The sequence below is a fragment of the Epinephelus fuscoguttatus genome, linkage group LG20 (genome assembly GCF_011397635.1).
Source record: "Epinephelus fuscoguttatus linkage group LG20, E.fuscoguttatus.final_Chr_v1".
Classification (NCBI taxonomy): domain Eukaryota; kingdom Metazoa; phylum Chordata; class Actinopteri; order Perciformes; family Serranidae; genus Epinephelus; species Epinephelus fuscoguttatus.
The window spans coordinates 37,995,288-38,007,533 of record NC_064771.1 but is presented as its reverse complement, the minus strand read 5'-3'; the positions used below and the strand labels follow the sequence as shown (position 1 = coordinate 38,007,533).

General features: G+C 40.2%; 1 protein-coding gene across 3 annotated transcripts; it reads left to right on the top strand.

Moving 5' to 3' along the window:
• Positions 1-2,972: 2,972 nt before the first annotated feature.
• On the top strand, positions 2,973-7,864 carry LOC125880685 (probable peroxisomal membrane protein PEX13). 3 transcript variants are annotated; one of them, XM_049563389.1, is made up of 3 exons: positions 2,973-2,997; positions 4,041-4,121; positions 5,710-7,864. In XM_049563389.1, exon 3 carries the CDS (start codon positions 5,877-5,879, stop codon positions 6,855-6,857), a length of 981 nt encoding a protein of 326 aa, XP_049419346.1. In that variant the 5' UTR covers positions 2,973-2,997; positions 4,041-4,121; positions 5,710-5,876; the 3' UTR covers positions 6,858-7,864. The 3 variants fall into 3 exon arrangements, with proteins under 3 accessions (XP_049419346.1, XP_049419347.1, XP_049419348.1); XM_049563390.1 differs by lacking the exon at positions 2,973-2,997 and adding an exon at positions 3,501-3,512; XM_049563391.1 differs by lacking the exon at positions 2,973-2,997 and adding an exon at positions 3,747-3,759.
• Positions 7,865-12,246: the final 4,382 nt, after the last annotated feature.

The window sequence follows — 12,246 nt, the reverse complement described above, 5'->3', positions numbered from 1 at the left end:
TCTCAATGACATCTGATCGTTATGTCCCCAAAAATCATCAGTTGCCTCCTGTGAAATGCCGTGTACTGTGACACCTGCCATAGCGCCGGGCACTGAATGTTGATAGTTTGTCTGAGTGAGTGGAGGGGGCGGGGCTTAGCTATAGGTCAATTGAACTCCAAATTCATTCAGATTGAAATTATGATTTTAAAGTCAAACAAGTATTTTTTCCACCTGTGGAGTAAAACACGCCAGCGTTCTCTGAAAACTCTCAAACACGCCACTTAAGTACAAACCTTTAAATACGAGCATCCTTACATCAGTTCATCGTCTAAAACATTGTGGGGCTGTAATGAGAACGCAGTGTTGTAACCATCTTTAATAAATCATGAATGTATCACCATTTAATCTGAGTGCAACACTTTCAGTCGTGTTGACTCTGAAGCCTCCCTGTGGACAGATAAATGTCACAGATTAGTTTAAAACTAACAGCGGCTAAAACTCAACAAATATGTGCTCAATTAGATCTGAGCTGTGGAGTGATGAGGTCGGCTGGCGTTTATTTAGATTAGATGAAACTTTAATGATTCCTGAGGAGGTGAGCTGTTAGCAGAGTGGAGCCACAGACAGGTCCTCACAGACAGGAGACATGTCGACCTTTATATCCAACACTGATCAAGAAAGAGAATAAGGTTAATGTTTCTGTAAATGTCAGACTATTCCTGTACGGACGGTGATTTTAATTATGGACTGATCTATGTTTATTGGACTTTGAAGACTTAATTGAGCCTTAATAGAATAACAGCAGAGGTAAAGGAGCAACTTAACTTTTCATTTTAGCTTGAACACCTCCTTTTGACATCTTCCTCCTCTGCTCCTCTGCTCCTGTACATAACATCTGACTGTCACCTAGAGTTCACTTAACCTACACCTTGTGAATACGAAGCGCTCCAGGTTCACTTTGCTCTTTGCCACTGTATTCAGCCCTCTAGATCACATGCTGTTGACCTGGGACGCTTGAAAAAACAGACGAAACCACATCGGCCTGTAGCGCTTCCAAGGACACAGGACGAGGAGTAGTTTGGTCTAAAGGAGATACTGCACGTCTCCAGATGTGGAACGTAGAACACATCAAACAGCAACAGTCTGCAGCACAGACACACTGAGGTTCTCCTCCAGTTTTAAGTTCATTGAAAGCAAGAGGCTTCATAACCACACTGCAGTGTCACGTCAAAATTATATCAGTAACAAAGAGGACCGAGGCCCCATCAGAGCTGTAGTGTGACCAGAAAGAGGTCTGAGTCCTCTTTGAAATAAACTGATAATGAGAACACAAAAAGAACTGAGTCCCTTTACCACTATCACCTGCCTGCAGAGCCGGAGAGCTGCTATAGTAGATGTGTTTTTATTCAGTCAGTCACTTCACAGTAGTGGGAGTAGTCAACCTTTGTTATCTCTGCCATTACAGATAAGTTAATGAAGCTAAGCTCCAGAAGTTAACGTTAGCTTAACTAGAGCCCTTTGGACAACAGCTAACAATGATGTACCATCACCAAAGTACAAAACTAGAACAAAATAGGCTAATGAACTCCCAGCAAACAAGGTGACATGATGAACAACGCAGCTAGGAGCTAACGTTAGGCTAACTTTAGCTAACGTTAGCTAGAGATGTTAAAGATAACTTTATATTTCTTTGCAGCAAAGTGACAATATGTTGCCTCAAACACAATGTTGACTTACCTTAGAACAGATGTAGACATCATTGTTAATCTTATTCACGTTGAGTTGATGTTGTGGTCTAACGTTACCACACAACTTTATCCAAAGGAGACACTTTTCTCGCTTGAGATGTGGTTTAAAGTGTAAAAATACACCTGGTCGCCCAGCCTCTCAGGATACCTTGTGTCAGAGTTGCATGTACCCCATGCACACCGTTTGACCATTTTTAAACTTCAAATCTCAGAAAAAGCTCATAAAACCCAACAAACTGACTTTCTGTAATGCATTTCAATGGACGTCCAGGCAGACGAAGAGGAATGGCTGTACGCACTGTGATTGGCTCATCGTGTTTGAGGGCGGGGCTTAGCCATAGGTCAGTTGCAGTACAAAGTAGGGCAGGGTGCAAGCAAAGAGCATGGACACCAAGAGGTGAAGCTCCGTTGAATTTTTGCCAACAGCCACTAGGGGCGCTGCCACCATTTTGGACTGTTGAGCTTGGACTGTTGCGTCAGAGATACTGGATAAAGGAGATACCCCACTGTAGGCTTATCCAATGTTAAGAAAACGGTTACTCTTCCTGTCTCCTAAGTGGGCGTGGTTAGCTCTCCCTCCAATCAGAGCCTGTTCTCATGCAGCTTTAGAGTCCGCCTCCCACCTCCGTGTTGAACAGAGGCTCTGTGGATGTCTGTGTATGCGGATCGAGAAGCAGGTGGAATGAAAAGACATTCTTCCTATTATTGCAGCCTGTTGCTGCACAAAGCTTGGGCATTTTTTATTTATTACTAGCGGTAAATAACTGTTTGTAAGCTAACTGTGATTTTACCGCCTGTTTATCAAGATCACAAGATCTCGCGAGAACTTGTTTTCTGAGACGGACAGGGCTCAAACAAAGTTAATTTTCTCTTGATCTGTGCGGATGAAAAATGCAGCTTTAGAGTCAGAATGTTGGTGAGATGTGTGGCTTGTGCAAAACGAATCCAATATTTATTTTAGTGACTACAGGACGAAAGAATTGACCATAAATTGATCACGTTTATTTTCCTCATTGACGACAATACATTCAGAGCTAACGCTAGTCTCCTACGGGGGCGTGGCGCTGACGTCACTGAATCAGGAAGTGAGCTGAGTGGGATTTCTCGCTTCATCCAATATCTCTGGTTGCGCCCAGACAACATGCAAGATGTCAAGGAGAGAGGAGAAAAAAAGTAAAAGAAAACAGTGTAGTGCAATTAACTGCAACAACTATCAGTGGAACACCCCGCACCTGGCCTTCCACCGTTTCCTGAAGGATCCTGACAGGTAAGAACTCCTGAGGTGTAAGTTTTAAAGTGTTTTAATATCAATTTAATATGCCCGTTTTGGAGGGAAGATAACGTGTATATATATATATATATATATATATATATATATATATATATATATATACATATATATATATGGCCTCTTGGACCATTTATATCAGAACTGATTACTGCTTTAGCATTAAAATATATCATATTAAAATAACCTATATATTATTATTATTATTACTGTCCCCTTACTGTACAAACTGTAAATAAATCTTTATTCCTGACTATGTGACGTCGCCATTAATGTGTTTGTAGTTAAAATATTGATTTTGTTTTTAAATTTTTCTTTTTTGGTATTTTGGCTTATGGGGTGATTTTGAAGGAGTAATGAAGTTAATCTTCTCATAAGTGGATGTAATATGTAGAGATGCCATCTAGGCTGTTCTTCTTCGTTTTGTTTTTTTTAAAGTCTATATTTTGCTTTACAAAAACGTGAAAAAGCAGCTGTGACCAAGCTATCACGAGGTGAGTAGCATTGTAAGCATAATTAATAGCAATATACTTCAGTTTGTCTGTGTGTTTTTGTATGCAAGCGGGTCTGCTGACGGTCCAAAATGGCGGCAGTAGGACGAAACCATGGGCCAGTCTGTTGCTATGGGGCATTCTATTGAGCTTCACCTCTTGGTATCCATGCTCTCTGGTGCAAATCCAGTACGATACAGATCATACTTGGTTAGCAAATAGAAATGTTTGCACAACATCAAATCTGCAGGTAAATGTATTTGGTTAATTTGAAGTGATCATGAGTATATATAAATCAGAGAGTTGTGATGATTGTAAACATTTAGATTAAATAATCCAGAGTCTATTTTCAGGTGAAAGTTTGTCTTAAATCTGTTTGTTGAGCTTTAATGACACAAACTGAGCAGTGTTACAGCTGTTTGATGCTTCCTGTTTTCTTCTTGAAGCACCTGGAAGTGTTTCACTGTAACACCTCCTCCTTCCTGCTGTCACGCCTCCCCTTCCTGTTTCCTTTCTGTCCTTTGAACCCAGTCAGGCTGTGTGGATGTGACTTCACCTGTGTCTGCAAACAGCAGCTGGTGTTTCATTCAAACAAGTGGAACAGACGAGACTGTGAGTACAAATAACAAGAAGCTGCTACGATACGTTCTGGTGTGAAATAACTCAGAGGACTAAATGCAACACACAGCCAGAGATGTGTAAATCATGAGGTGTTGAATACGATGTCAGTGACTGAACCAGGAGTTTTAACTTGTTACGGCAGATTCAGATCAGTTTTGAGATTTTAATGTGATGCCTGGTATGTGAGAACATGTTCAGACAGTAGAAGAAGAAGAAACACTCGCTGCAGTTGTTAATTCAGATACAAACTTCCCAAACTGGAACAGCTGCAGAGTGAAAACAGTAACGCCCATTTTAGAGTGCTTCATGCCAAGACTCATTTGGTATGGAGTGTCAAGAGTGCCACACAAATAAACATAGATTTTTAAAATGTGTGATTAAGTTAATGAATTTTAAAAAGAATTATAGAGCAATTAAATAAATGTATGTTTAGATATCAAATAATATAATACAAAATACTCAGTTTTTAATCTTATTCCGTCTTTAAATTATGATTCAATTCGATTTTAAAATAGAATCAAAATTAATTTAAAAAGTTATTGAATATTTTTTAAATTATCCTTTGTGTTATCAGACTTATTTATTTATTTATTTATTTATTTTTTAATTCTTCACTTTAACCCTTTGAAACCTGGAGCGAAATCAATTTTTTTGTGTTGATTTCAGAAGCCTTTCACAAGCATTTAACCCTTTGAACTCTGAGCTAATTGGCGCAATTTCTTGGGGAAAAGGCATTGAGTCACGAGGCAAGAAATGTCCCACAATTTGCAAATTAACAAAGAATAATACCTTTTTTAAAAGAATGACAAATTATATAAAACAACTATATTAATAATTATTCTTGTCATTACCTTTTTAAATTATGTTACAGAATTATTCTAATTTTAAAATATTTTTTCCAGGTAACGTCCTTGTTTGATTGTTTTTAAGTTTCTGTATTTTATTTATTTATTTATTTTTAACTCATGATCACTTTGATTTAAATACGTATGAGCAATAACTCTAATTTAAACTTTAAATAAAGTTTTTTCCACAGAGCAGCTGCCACATGTTTAACTAATTAACCCTTTGAAACCTGAGCAAACTGGCTTGGTCAAGGAAAATAAGATGGAACACAATAAGCGGTCACAAGCAAATGCAATCCAAAAATGCTGAAATAATTTGCTTTTCTTTTTTTTGCGTAAAATAAAATCAAAATGAGTGTTTGCTATCAAGTTTCTCGTACAAACTTAAAAGGGGATAAAATATTAATGTGTTAAATGGTTATAGCTTGTTCTGCTGCCCCTGAAGGTAATAAAAAAAGATTTAAAAAAGAATCAGTTATCACAACCTTAAATATATATTAGTGCTTCTCTAAGATGCTAATTAAATGAATACATTTCAATGATTTCTGTTTTTATTGTAAAAGCCTGTAAATGTCTTAGTGGCTTTCTTCAGCCTCCATAAATGTGATGTTAATTTAGATACTTGGCATAAAAAGCTGTTTTGTCTTTCTCTGTACAGTGATGGCATTAATTTAAAGTTTCTACTTAATATTTAACGTACAAGTTTTAAATTCTCTTCTGTTTTTCATTTTCAGGCAGAACAGAGAAAAATTCAGCCTCGACATTGGTTTAGTTTTTTTAAAATGAACCGTCGATTTCTGGATCCTAAACTTCGTCCAATAACTGAACACAAATCTTCCATCACGTGACGACTTCGCCCCAGCCATCAGGTGGATTATTGTGGAAGATAAAACACACAAACATGGAAAACTTATTTGATTTTGAAGGTGGCTCCGTGGCTTACGGAACATCCGCTGTTTCACCTGACCTGAAAGACGAACTCGTAACAAGTTTGACGTCTTTTATACGCGTCTACAGTCAACGTATGGCTCATCTCCAGAGAGCTTCAGAGAGCTTCACGCTGACGGCTGCTCGACTTCGTGAAATGCAAAGGAACATTTCTGAGAATAAGCCACTGCGAAGTCTCCTCAGTGTGTTTGGAGGAATGGTTGGTGCAGCTTGTGGTGGTGTTACTGGTGGAGCTGGGGGGGCATTGGGAGCAGTGGGTGCAGCAACCTGTGCCAGATTTTGTGGCCATATTAACGCAGTCAGTGCAACTGTTGGCTTTGTCGGCAGTGTTTTAGGTGGAACAGTTGGAGGAGTGTTCAGCGGCACTGTCGGTGGTGCAATCTGCGCTGCAGCTAAAGGGACTGGTAGCCCAGTTGATGGTGTAGCAGGTGATGTAGCGTGGTTCACCATCGGCTGTGCAACTGGTGGTGCCATCGGTGGTACTTTCGGTGGCACAGTTGGTGCAGCAGGAGGTGCAGTTGGTGGTGGTTTTGGTGGGTTGTATGCTGCGAGGTTTGCAGTTTATTTAGTTGGTTATTTTTGTGAAAGCAAAGAACAGAAAACAGAGTCACTGAAGATGAATGTGATGCAGAAAAGTGGAGATTTCAGTGAAGCTATCAAACCGCTGGTGGAGGAGCTGAAAACAGTCCAAACCATCAGCGACAAAATGGCCTCCAGAGAAGTCGTGCACGGTGTAGCTGCACAGACAGCACGGACTCTGACTTGTGTGACCAGGATGGAGACAACGATCAGTGACTGTCAGAGGACGACAGATCTGCCACAGTTTGTTTCCAGTTTTGAAGAAGCAGCGAGACAAAGCCAGAAAATCACAGAGGAAGTGGAAGAGACCAAAACAGAAGTAGATACACTTCTGGTCTCACTGAGGAAACACTGACGCTGGTTGTTGAACAAGAACTGGACAAAAATCAAAACCTGTTGAACTGATAATAACTCTCAACTGCACGTGAAACTGTTTTCATACATTTTTAAAGTGACGTAGTTCATGAGCTGACTGTGTCACAGGAGGTGGAGGGGATGGTGGATGCTGTGTCACCAAGACGAGACGTCTGCCAAGCTGCAGACCACTGTTCAAGACCAACAAACAAGCAGCCATCAAACCTGGGTGTTTTATAGCAACATGCGGGCTTGTTTCCAACATGAACAGCAGTTCTTTATATACTTATTTATCATGCATGTTTTCTTCAGTGTAGAATCAGTGGAAAATAGTGTTTTCGTTACCTCAGAGGGAGACGTTTGTATCTACGCAGGGAGCGGGTCCTCGTCTACAGAGATCACCATGTTGCACTGCAATGTTTCTACAGTAGCCCAGAATGGACAAACTAGCTCTAGAGAGGGACATTGTGTTTTTGTGTTTTCATTTTTTCGTTTTGAGTCTGAAATACACCATTTTTTAATGCTAAACAGCGCACACTGTAAACTCTCTATTCACACAGAAATCTCTGATGATCTTTAGCGTTTAATTTTTATGTGAAATAAAAACTAGTCTTGTGAGTTCAGTTTCCTTTGTACTGGCTTTGGGATGTGATATCACGTCTGTATATAAAAATACTGTATTCTTGTTTTAATTTATTTCATGTATGTTCTGCTGTGTTTTTTGCTGTTTTTTTTCAACACTCCAAAATAATCTGATAACTTTAATATCTGACAACAAAAATGCATGAAATCAAAACATTTGAGAAGCTGCAACCTGTGAAGTTTTTATGTCAGAGTCATAGTTCAAAGTGCAATATATCATAAAAGAATTATGCATAAAGGCAAAGTATAGTGTACAAATGTCATATTTTTGTATGCCATCAAAATGGTATGGAAGAGTCACAGTATAGAATGTGTTACTGTTCAGGATCATCCGTGGTTCGCTGAATACAGAAATGTCCATCCAATAAAAAATCCAAAGTATCGATCTGTGGTTCATTTAAAATGTCTGATTTACAGATTTAGAGAGAAATTAATCAGCGTCTGCTTTAAGTTTTCATTTATTTGTTGAGCTTTAATGACACAAACTGAGCAGTGTTACAGCTGTTTGATGCTTCCTGTTTTCTTCTTGAAGCACCTGGAAGTGTTTCACTGTAACACCTCCTCCTTCCTGCTGTCACGCCTCCCCTTCCTGTTTGCTTTCTGTCCTTTGAACCCAGTCAGGCTGTGTGGATGTGACTTCACCTGTGTCTGCAAACAGCAGCTGGTGTTTCATTCAGACAAGTGGAACAGACGAGGCTGTGAGTACAAGTAAAACTGATCTGAATCTGCCGTAACAAGTTAAAACTCCTGGTTCAGTCACTGACATCGTATTCAACACCTCATGATTTACACATCGTAGCAGCTTGCTGTTGAGATTTTAATGTGATCCCCGATATGTGAAAACATGTTCACACAGTAGAAGAAGAAGAAACACTCGCTGCAGTTGTTAATTCAGATACAAACTTCCCAAACTGGAAAAGCTGCAGTGAAAACAGTAACGCCCATGTTAGAGTGCTTCATGCCAAGACTCATTTGGTATGGAGTGTCAAGAGTGCCACACAACTATCATTTTTAAAATGTGTGATTAAGTTAATGTATTTTAAAACATATTATAAACTAAGCACAAAAAGTAAGGACATTTGTGTTTGGTAGATTATTTCTTTGTTCCCGAAATGGAAAGATTCAGATTGTGTGAAAACAGTAACACACATTTTAGAATGCTTCATGTCAAGACTCTCAAGTATGAAGTGTCAAGTGTGCCACACAAATAAATATAGATTTTTAGAAAGTGTGAAAAAGTTAATGAATTTTGAAAAATCTATTAATGGTAGATATCAAATAATATAATAATATGAATACAAATAAAGATTTTCCATCTATCCGTTTTCATGTGGCTGAGGCTGAGCAAAGTACTCAGACGTCCCTCTCCCCAGCAAGGCTTTCCAGCTCCTCCTGGAGGACCCCGAGGTGTTCCCAGGCCAGATGAGATCTATAATCCCTCCAGTGTGTTCTGGGTCTGCCCCGGGGCCTCCTACCAGCTGGACCAGGAGGATCCTGATCAGATGTTGAACCACCTCAACATGAAGGAGCAGCGGCTCTACTCCGAGCTCCCTCCAGATGTCTGACTCCTCCCCCTATCTCTAAGGCTGAGCCCAGACACCCTACAGAGGAAACTCATTTCAGACGCTTGTATCTGTGACCTCATTCTTTCAGTCACTACCCAGAGCTCATGACCATAGGTGAGGGTTGGGACGCAGATGGACCAGGAAATCGAAAGCATTGCCTTCTGGCTCAGCTCCCTCTGAACCACGACAGTCCAGCGTCAAACCGCCGATCCATCTCATGCTCCATTCTACCCTCACTCGTCAACAAGACCCCGAGATACTTGAACTCCCTCGCTTGAGGCAGTAACTCTCTCCAACCCAGAGGGAACAATCCACTGGTTTCCAGCAGAGAACCATGACCTCAGATTTGGGGGTGCTGACTCCTTTCCCGCACCTTGGAATAAACTTTCCCCGGCCAGTCGCCGCTAAACTATGACAGAGACCAGCTGTGTGTCATGCTGATGTTAAAGGATGGCTTTTTAGTCAGTGTCTGATGCAGCAAGTTGCCCAAGCGCCACATTTCAGTGACTTCAGAGTGAGAGCAGGTTATCAAGCCCCCCTTTTTAAAAAGTGGGAATCCCCACCTCAGTCTGCCTCGCCACAGGTACCGTACTAGACGTCCATGTGACACTGAGAAGACGTGTCAGCCCAGCAACATCCAGAGCCTTCAGCATCGCAGGACGAATCCCATCCACACCTGGTACCTCGCCACCATGGAGCTTCAGTCAAAATTAAATTTAGAATTTTCCAAATTTTATCCTTAAATAACAAATTGATTCATTGCATTTTAAAATGCAATATCAACATTAATTTTTAAAAGCATTTTAAATTATTCTTTGTGTCATTGAACTTCTTTATGTTGATCCTTTATTTATCTAATACACTCCACATGTCACAGCTGCTCTGTGGAAATAATTAGATTAAAATAAAAAAATATTTTTTTAATTAAATGCACTGCACACACATTTAAATTAAAGCGATCATGAAATGTAAATTATAAGCAGGAGAAAATGGAATATGATGGATGGGCACATGAGTAAATACAATTACTGAAAGTCTTTTTAAAGCTGTTTTTGCAATTTCTTTATTTTTATCTCATTATAATAATATTGATAACAATGCTTGAGTGAATATCAAAATAGAATCAGACAGCCAGATCAATTATATTTTTATTTTATTGTTGAACAAATAAAAAATTGGATGTGTCAATAAGCAGAGTTTGACAACAAGTTCACCACATGAACCTAAAATGTGAATTTATTTGATGTTGTGTTTATAGCTTATTGCAGGTTTAAATGTGTTCTTGATTCTCTTTAATGCAAATAAATTAAAACATTTAAATATCTTTTTTGAAGCCTGTAAATATTTCAGTGGCTTTCTTTGGCCTCCATTCATTCAAGGCTGATGAGTTAAATGTCAAAATTACCGCTCAGTAAGTGACACCCAGGGGTGTTTTGTTTTTTGTGCATTTCTTGTCAGGATTTGTATTTATTTAAGTTGTTAGCCATTATTTTACACAACCAACGAGCTGAAATGTTTTTCTTTTTTTATTCTCAGGTGGAAAACCAAGAACATGCAGCCTCTGCACTGACGAGCACTCCTGGTTTTATTTCTGTGAATCGACCGTCGATTTCTGGACCTTAAACTTCGTCCAGTAACTGAACACAAATCTTTCATCAGGTGACGACTTCGCCTCCATCAGATGGATTATTGTGAAGGAAAAAACACAAAGATGGAAAACTCCGGAACATCCGCTGCGTCACCTGACCTAAAAGACGAACGCATAACAAGTTTCACGTCCTTTATACGCCTCTACAGTCAACGTATGGCTCATCTCCAGAGAGCTTCAGAGAGCTTCACGCTGACGGCTGCTCGACTTCGTGAAATGCAAAAGGACATTTCTAAGAATAAAATAGATCCAAGTCTGCTCAGTGTGTTTGGAGGAATGGTTGGTGCAGCTTGTGGTGGTGTTACTGGTGGAGCTGGGGGGGCATTGGGAGCAGTGGGTGCAGCAACCTGTGCCAGATTTTGTGGCCATATTGACGCAGTCGGTGCAACTGTTGGCTTTGTCGGCAGTGTTTTAGGTGGAACAGTTGGAGGAGTGTTCAGCGGCACTGTCGGTGGTGCAATCTGCGCTGCAGCTAAAGGGACTGGTAGCCCAGTTGATGGTGTAGCAGGTGATGTAGCGTGGTTCACCATCGGCTGTGCAACTGGTGGTGCCATCGGTGGTATTTTCGGTGGCACGGTTGGTGCAGCAGGAGGTGCAGTTGGTGGTGGTTTTGGTGGGTTGTATGCTGCGAGGTTTGCAGTTTATTTAGTCAGTAATTTTTTGTGAAAGAAAATATTTCAGAGAACAGAAAACAGAGTCACTGAAGGTGAACGTGATCCAAACCATCAGCGACAAAATGGCCTCCAGAGAAGTCGTGCACGGTGTAGCTGCACAGACAGCACAGACTCTGACTTCTGTGACCAGGATGGAGACAACGATCAGTGACTGTCAGAGGACGACAGATCTGCCACAGTTTGTTTCCAGTTTTGAAGAAGCAGCGAGACAAAGCCAGAAAATCACAGAGGAAGTGGAAGAGACCAAAACAGAAGTAGATACACTTCTGGTCTCACTGAGGAAACACTGACGCTGGTTGTTGAACAAGAACTGGACAAAAATCAAAACCTGTTGAACTGATAATAACTCTCAACTGCACGTGAAACTGTTTCCATACTGTATAGAAATGAATGTGTGTGAGTCAGTTACAGTGAACACAACTGAAACACTGGTGAAGAGAGGTCATTAAAATCAGCTGAGGAATATGTTGGCGTTGTACGTCTCTGCAAAACACATTTGCATGTTTCACACATTTCATATCAACGTTTTTAAAGTGACGTAGTTCATGAGCTGACTTTATCACAGGAGGGGGAGGGGATGGTGGATGCTGTGTCACCAAGACGAGACGTCTGCCAAGTTATATATGTGTGTGTATATATGTGTGTGTAATCACTCCAAAGTGACTCTGGACAGGGCCTTTTGTGTTTTTGTGTTTTTGTGTTGAGCACCATAGTTGGCAGCTGCTCTGTGATGAGTTTTTTAATGCTTTATATAAGTCAGCTGTCATGATCCTGTTTTTTTATATTCTGTTGTTTTGGAGTTTTCTGTGTGTGTTCTTCCATGTTTCATGTTACTCATTCATGTTGAATCTGTTTCCAGTT

Excerpts from the sequence above, each read along its gene's own strand:
- LOC125880685 (XM_049563389.1), top strand. The coding sequence starts at position 5,877 with ATGGAAAACTTATTTGATTTTGAAGGTGGCTCCGTGGCTTACGGAACA.